Here is a 7,904-nt window from a genome sequence, read left to right as displayed (position 1 = left end):
TGACACCTCTGAGACACACTCTAACATGCAAAAACCAAACCAAACATGCAAACAAACATGCAGAAAATTTCTCCCCTCTCTCTCTCTCTGCCTGTTTCTTTGTGCCGGTCTGTCTGCCCTGTCCCCCTCCTCTCTGGAATTCTAGTCTCCCCACCACCCCCTCTTTCTCTGCCTGGTTTCTCTCCTGTTCTCTCTGCCTGGCTGTTCATGTGTGTGTGTATGTGTGTGTGTGTGTGCCCCTATCTGATTATCTGTCTCCTGGCTCCCTGCTCTTCACCTGCTTCAGTTCTTCCCCACTCTTCCTCCCCTTCCCCTTGGAGAGCTTGCACTCTCTCCCTCCACCTGTCTCCGATGATCTGTCTCCTCACCTCCTGCTCACTCGTTCACGATCTTCTGTGTCTTTTACTTTATTATTTATTCATCTTCTCCTATGTCTTTCCTGCTTTTTCCTTATTTTCCCTTTCCTCTCTAAAATAGTCTCTCTCCCTCCCTCCCTCCCTCGTTCCATCTCTTTGATGATCTATGTCCTGGCCTCCTGCTCACTCTTTCCACATCTTCAATGCTTTCTCTTCCCTTCTTTGCCCATCCCCCTTTAGGGGTCTCTCCCTCTCTCCCTCCCTCCCCACCCCTCTGTCTCTCCATCATCCTCTCTCCTCCCTCCCCACTTACCTGCGCTCACCGTAATTGCCTCTAAAAACTGCTCCCGCCACGAATGGGTCCCAATCACCAAAGCCAAGTTTGTCTTCTTGATGAGTTTATCCACCGTGTTCTAGGGGTGAGCCAAGGGGGAGAGAGCAGTGAGGGTGGACCTCCCTTGGCCCCCGTAAAGCCCCCCCAGGGAAGCTTCACAATGGCTGCTGGTTTGGAGGTTCAGACCCCATCCTCAGAGGTCTTCACTCTTCCACACCCCAGAGTCTGCTCAACACCAAGCCTGACCCTCCGGTTCCCACCCACGGAGAGCCCGGGGTGACTGCGCAGACACGCTCCAGCGGGATCTGTGTGGCGCAGGTGGCCAGGCCTTTCTTCCGCAGCACTGCGTGGCGAGTTCACCCACCAGCCACCAGGGGGCCCTATCAAGGACAAAGGAGTGCGCTGTCCGTGGTGCTGACAGCGAGCTGAGGGTTGTCTGTCCTCAGGCCCCTGGTTTCCTCGCCCTTGCTCCCCTCCAGGATCCTCCCAGAGGAAACAACTCCGGGAAAGTGCTGCTTCCACCCCACCCCACCCCTAAAAAAAGTCACCTTAAAATCATAGGACTCCTCGATGATAACCTCCAGTCGGCAGTTTTCCCCAAGCACCGGCTTGCCCATCTCCGCGATCCTCCGCGCCTCCTCCTCCTCAGCCGTCAGCTTCCGGTCCCCATCCTCCCCTGCAGCGTGAGGGATGGTAGTCAGACTCCCGAGAGAACTCACTGGGCCCGTGATTCTCTCACGCCCTGTTCCCCTTCAGAAAACTCTTGTCTGCTCTTCTCTGGGGGGAGCCTTTGGGGCCTTTCCCCAGACTCCCCAGCTCCCCAACCCTCTCCCCTAATGAAGTGCTCCCGAAAGCTGAGATGGTGTGCTCTGGGGTCCAGGCAGTGAGGCTGTGGTCTTGAGCAATGCCTTAGCCACTCTGTGCCTCAGCCGCCACATCTGTAAAATGGGAACTATACCAGTACCTACCTCGTGGGGAGGCCGTGAGAGTTAAACATTCAGAAGCCCCCACCCCTCACCACGGTCATGGAGTCAATCCCGATTCAAAGAGCGTCTTGCAGGGCAGAGTAGAACTGCTCCCCATCGGGCTTCTAAGGCTGTGATCTTTATGGGGGCAGACTGCCGCATCGTTCTCCCGTGGAGTGGCCGGTGGGTTTGAACTGCTGACCTTTCGGTTCACAACCGGGTGCTTCACCACGGCACACCTTTTATGAGGGTTAAGTGCGCTGATTCATGTGAAGTCCTTAGGACAGTGTCTGGCATACACAGACACTCACTAGGTGTTATGAACCATCACCAGTGTCATCGCCACCAACATCCGGAGGATGGAGGCCTGCTTCCTGCACTGTGGAAATGTTCCAGAGTGTGTCTGGGGTGGGGTGCAAAGGGAAGGACACGTCTTTTCTGGAGCCCAGGGCCACCTGAAACCTGGTGCTGAGGTTTCTGGGTTGTTTTTTTTAACTTACTCAAAGTCCACTGACCTTTTTTCCAACCTCAATACCGATTCGATCTCTGGTTCTCAAACTGGGCCTGACTCCACGTGTCATGCTGCCACCAACCCTGAGTCCACATCCCAGCCCTCAGCCCTGACCCCATATCATCAACTCTCAATCTTAATCCAATGCTGCCCCCAAATCCCAATCCCATTCTAACTCTCATTGTAATCAGACCCAATAATGACACCAAGTTCTCAAACTTCCAACTCCAGATGTAATCCCAGCCCTAACTAAACCTGACCCCCAATCGCAGCCCCGACCCCACATCTCCCCACGACCCTGGTATCATCACTAACAAAGGGCTTGGCCATGCAAGTGGAGCTACTGTGTGGGATTCAGCCCCCCCCCCCCCAATGCACTGTTTCCATTTGTTCTTGGGCACTTGGCCGGACTACATTTCCCAGCCTTCCTTGCAGTTGGGTGTGACCATGTGACTAGATATGGCCAATAGAATGAGGCCGGCAGTGAAGGACGGTACTTCCAGCCAGTGCATCCCATAGGAGATTCCATACTCTCTTGGCAGTGGGATGCAGAGGCTCCGGATGCCAACACACCAGGGCATGGCAAGCCAAAGATGGGGTGACCACGTGGAAGAAGAAACCACCACGTGGAAGAAGAAGCACTCTCATAAAAACGTTGCCTGGGCAGGAAATATGTTGTGTTAAGTCCTGGGGGGTCGGGGGTGGCTGTTACAGCAGTAGGAATCTCTTATCCTAACTAATACAATCTTCATTCCAACCCCATCCTGATCTTGACCCCCTCTCCAAACTACACGCTTTCTCTCTCCAAGCCCGACCTGAGTCCCAACTCTTACCTCCATCTTTGACTGTGGCCCTGTTTCCAACGACAAACTCTGTTATTCACCTCAACCACCCAACTTCAGCTTTGATCTAAATACAATCCCAGTTCTCATCAGATCCCGCCACAAGCCCATCTGAACGCTAACCTTGATGTAGGCTTAATCCTCATCCTAAATCCACCCCCACGGTCCTAGGTATCTCTTAAACTCGACTCCACTCGATTCCCTCTGACCCTATATCATAAGCCCAGACTTGAGTCTATGACTCGTTTTCCACCCCCACCCCCAACCTTGGCTTCAAACGAAACCCCACACTGACTTTACCCCTACCTGTGTGCCCCAACTTCTCACCAGTCACACCCTCCACTCCAAGCCTCACCCTGCCCCAATCAGCCCTCACCTCATCTCCCACCCCCATCACACCCAACCTGGAAGGACAGCTAGAGATCCCACCAGTCTCCCTCTCGGCTGGCTCCTCCCCCCAACCCCCAGGGCATGTGACTTCACTCACCTTGATTGAGTAGCAGAGCTGGGGAGAGACAGAGACAGGGAGAGTGTGAGATCCTTCCCGGGGTGGGTGCCCCGATTGTGAGCTTGAAGGAGTCCCCACAAGTGAGCCCCCAAGGGACCCCCAACCCTGGACCTCTTGCCTCTCCCACAGCCCGCCCACACAAACCCCTCACCTGAAATCCCTCGCTTCAACCACTGGGGCTGGCCCAGTTCGATGAAGAAATTATCCTTCTTCTCGTATTCCTCATCATCAACTATCTTCACCTGCAGAGTTTTCCTGGGGTGGGGGCGAGCAAGAGGGGGAAAATACTCAGCACGAGGCCCCCTCCCCAACTCACCAGATCACTCTCCTATCAGACACCCAGTTTCTTGAGCACCGGAGCCCCGCATGGCACCAACAGCTACGTGCTCAGCTACGGACCAGAAGGTGGGTGGTTCAGTTCCACCCGGAGGTTCCTCAGAGCAAAGGCCTGGCAACTTCCTCCTGGAAAATCAACCTTCGAAAACCCTCCAGAGCATAGCTCTGCTCCCTCCTCCCTGGGGAGAGTCTCCCCCACAGTAGCCTGTTTGGGGACTGTGGCTCTATTCGTGTACCAACATCATCCCAAGCACCGTGGAGCTGAGTCAGGCTGAGAGAGGATTTGAACTTCGACCTGTCTATTGCAAAGGAGCCCCTGTGATGTCACGAGTTACTTGGCTCGGGCTGCCAAACCACAAGGTCAGCGGTTTGAAACAAGCCGAGAGAGAAATTCGAATCGCCTACTGCCTTCAAGAGTGACAGTCTCAGAAACCCCCCTGGGGCAGTTCTACGCTGTCCTATGGGGTGGCAGTGAGTGGGTGTGGTTTTAGCTATCAGAGTCTGAGCCTTTCTCCCACACTCATTACCACCCCTCTGTCTCCACTCTGTCCAGCCACCATCTCCCCTCCCCTCCCCCGCCCATCCCTGCCATCAGGCCGATGCCAACTCGTAGCCAGCTCTGTGCTGCTCCGAGCAGAACCACAGCTGGGACCCTCCAGGAACGGGCCTTTTTTCCGAGGCACCTTGGTGGGTTTGAACTGGCAACCTTTGGTTTCCTCCTAGCGCCGCCCACCCCCACGTGTTTGGCTCTGTGGTGCCAAGGACGTCCACATTTGGGCCCTTGCAGCCCTGTTCTCCAAGGGCTGCCCGAGGGACCCCCAGTGGGCTCAAAACCTTTGCCTGGCTCCTCACCCAGAGAAGACATCAAACTCCTGCCCTCCTTCACCAGCTCCGCCTCTCCCACCCCCTAATACGGCCCTTGCTGCCTCTCCAGGTCCCCCCACTTCTTTCCCCTCACTCCCTTCACCAGTGCAACACCGGACCCTTGTGCCCCAGGACCCTTGCACTGGCTGCTCTCTGCCTGCTAAGGATGCCTCTCCCCCACTTCCTTTCATTCTTCACCAAGACCGCTCCAACCACCGTACTCGAATCTGTCCGGCTTCCACCGCCCCACCCAGCGCTCCTGGCCCAACCACTGCCCCTACTCGGGCAATCTCTTCTAACGCATAGTCCAATACAAGGTCTTCGTTCCCTGTTGTTTGCCATCTGCCTCTCTGCATTCGATGGCGAGTTTTCCCACCAAGGCAGAGATCTTTGCTTATGGATGTTCTTGGCTGTCCCCTCCCACCATCACCCGCCCCAGCTCCCCCAAGCACTTTAGCACAGGGCTCGGCCTATCACAGGCCATCCATGGATATTTGTCAACTGGTACCCTTCCGCAGGGAGGCCCTCGGCTTCCTGCCCTCTGTCCCATCTCCACTGGGAGGGTTAACCGGAGTGCTAATTGATTTTCTCCGCATCCCCGCTGCTATGGTAACCAGGAGCTGGCAGGGGGATGCGCGACCAGAAGTTATCCATCTTCCCGCCTGACAGGCAACTCCTCTGCGCTGCGGTCTCCCGGGCCTGGCCCAACCCACCCCTACCTCCTGCCATCGCCCCCCACCCCCGGAATGTCCACTAGCTCCGCCACCAGCAAGTCCCCCAGGTGTAGGGACCGCGTGGTTCCACGAGGCCTGGCTCTGGCACCCAGTAACGCAAACAGCCAGCCCACGCAGCTGACCGCGCTGCCCTCGCAGCGCCACACCCCACGGCCACTCCGCAGGCAGCGCGGCACCCTCGCCCCAGCCGGGGTGGCACTGCCAGCCCTGCAGAGCCTCCCTGAGAGCGGGGTCCCTTAAGGGCACGGTCACGTCTCTGCGTATACCCTTCCAAGTTTCTACCTAAGGAACCCGGCGGTTGGGGGGGTTCAATCTTCTGCTCCCTCGCCGTCTATGTGCTTGTCTCTCTCCCTCGTCTCTCTGACTCTCTGGTTCAGCCACCTCCTGTATCTCTGCTGATCCGCCCCCCCCCGCCCCCCGCGGTGGCTCAGTAGCCAGTGGGGACACGTCCGGGACACGGTGTTACCCGTGCGAACACGGGATGGTCATGTGGGGACACACGCCCGCCCCCACCCTTGCTCAGGATATTTTAAAGTTTCAGTGGGTGTCAAGAACAGGCCACCCCCATCCTGGGAGTGGGCCCGGAGCTGTCCTCGGTGCTAAACCAGTGCGGCGCGGAGGTGGGTCTCCGGAGACAGGCGCCTTGCAGCCCCAACGCGGGCAGACAGCTGCAGACAGGGTGGCAGGCTCACGGGGTGACACACACACACACACACACACACACACCTTCGCCAAGCACACCCCTGGGACCCAGTGAGTGACACACGCGTCAACAGACTCCCTGACGGGCGTACCCTCAGGAGAACCTGGAAGGGGAGAAACTCAGCCGGCAGGGGAAGGACAGCAAGAGGGACTTGAGCTAGACACAGGCAGGACTTCCTGAGATCCCAAGAAGCGGGCTTCTTCTCTGGCCCTGACATCCTGTCAGGTTCACGCCCTGCCCTACTGGTTTGATCAGGAATCCCCACCCCCTCCGCCTGCCAGAGGGCCTGGGGACACCAGTCAGCTCAGACCCAGACTCTGCTGCCCTCCAGCACCTGCACTCTCCACGGCTCTCACTGACACACACACCCCTCTTCTCTGAGCATAAAGGGGCTCCTCTCCCTGCTTCTCCCAGAATTCCTCACCCCACCGGTCTGTTTCTCTCTCTCTCCCTCTCCCCGCTGGGCACCTCTGCCCCTCAGTCCCCTTCTCCTTCGTCCTCTGTCAAGAGGCCCCAGAGGCACCTTGGTTACCCACTGGGTGAGGCCGAAAGGCTGGTGGTTCAAACCCGCTTCTTGGGAGAAAGGACCTAGCAATCCACTCCCGTGAAAATGTTCAAACCAGAAAAACAAACGAGCAGACAAAAACACCCCACCGCCCTCAAGTCTAACCTGGCTCATCATGACCCTACAAGACAGAGCCCAGCTTCCCAAAGGCATCTCTGAGATTGTCCATCTTTACAGAAGCCGACAGCTTCGTCTGTCTCCCTCAGAGCATCTGCTGGGCTTTGGATGACAGCCTGGGAACCCTCTGGGACAGTGGTACTCACAGGGTCACCCTGGGTGGGGACAGACTGGCCATCTGCTCCCATCTCTAAGGCTCTCTCGGCGTGTCTCCCTGCATGTCTCTCTGGGTGTCTCTCTCCCATCTTTTTGTGTCTCTTGCTGTGTCTCCATCTCAGACTCCCTGCTTTTCCGTCTCCCTCTCCCTCCTCTCAGCAAATCTGTCTCCTCTCCTCAGGAAGATAGTCTCCCTGCCTCTCTGCTGTGTGTGTCTCTCTCCCTGTCTCCACATCACCTGTCTCTCAGGGTCTCTCTCGGCATCTCTGTGTTGTTGCTGCCTTGGGGGCCGCCCTATCCAGCCGGCTGCTCCTCTAATTAGCGCCTGCCCGGCAGAGGAAGGATGTGTTTCGCAGGAAAACGTTCCCTAAACGCTAATTAGCCTCATGTTTTCTGCCTCCTGAAGCCACAGCTGGGGGCTCGGGCGGGCGGGGGGGCGGACAAAGGGTGTCCCAGCCCGGGGAAGCCGTGCGCTCGAGCGAGCGGGGGAGGAGAAGGCCTGTGGGGTCCCTGCAGCAGGAGGGAAGCGAGTAAGACTTCAGGAAGGACCAGAACAAGCAGAAAGACCACTCTTCCCGTACTCAGGGCGACTTGGGTGTGAGAGATGGTCCCCCCCGCCCCCCACTAGCCAGAATGGTGGCCCCAGTCCCAGACTCAAATTCTCAGCAAGCGCAGGCCAGAGACGCGGGCAGATAACAAAGAGGGGGGTCAGCGAATCCGTGACTGCGTCTAATCTAACGGGATTCAGAGCGAGCGAGACGCGGGGGGGTGGGCGGGGGGCACCCGGAGATCACTTGGCATGGTGGAGGCCAGGCAGAGAGACACCGAGGCAGAAGGCTGGGAGGGGAAGACCGAGACGAGGGCAGAGATGGAGAGGCTGAGAAGCGCAAGTCAGCGGCAGGGAGGAGGATTG

At 57.5% G+C, this 7,904-nt stretch overlaps 1 protein-coding gene across 3 annotated transcripts in view; it reads right to left on the bottom strand.

The window, feature by feature from the left end:
* The window catches only part of SLC8A2 (solute carrier family 8 member A2), a 40,995-nt gene that overhangs the window by 12,759 nt on the left and 20,332 nt on the right, over window positions 1–7,904 (bottom strand). For 2 of the 3 annotated variants that reach the window (XM_045292782.1, XM_030886169.2), the window contains exons 5-8: window positions 3,668–3,771; window positions 3,496–3,513; window positions 1,239–1,366; window positions 670–769 (exon numbers count right to left, since the gene is read on the bottom strand). In XM_045292782.1, coding sequence (XP_045148717.1) covers window positions 670–769; window positions 1,239–1,366; window positions 3,496–3,513; window positions 3,668–3,771 — 350 coding nt within the window. The remainder of the gene's footprint in view (window positions 1–669; window positions 770–1,238; window positions 1,367–3,495; window positions 3,514–3,667; window positions 3,772–7,904) is intronic. The other variant, XM_013006668.2, reaches the window with a different exon arrangement.

This window comes from Echinops telfairi, unplaced genomic scaffold (genome assembly GCF_000313985.2).
Source record: "Echinops telfairi isolate 266 unplaced genomic scaffold, ASM31398v2 ScPeMD7_655;HRSCAF=1070, whole genome shotgun sequence".
In the NCBI taxonomy this organism is placed as follows: domain Eukaryota; kingdom Metazoa; phylum Chordata; class Mammalia; order Afrosoricida; family Tenrecidae; genus Echinops; species Echinops telfairi.
This window is presented reverse-complemented; position numbering and strand designations above follow the sequence as displayed.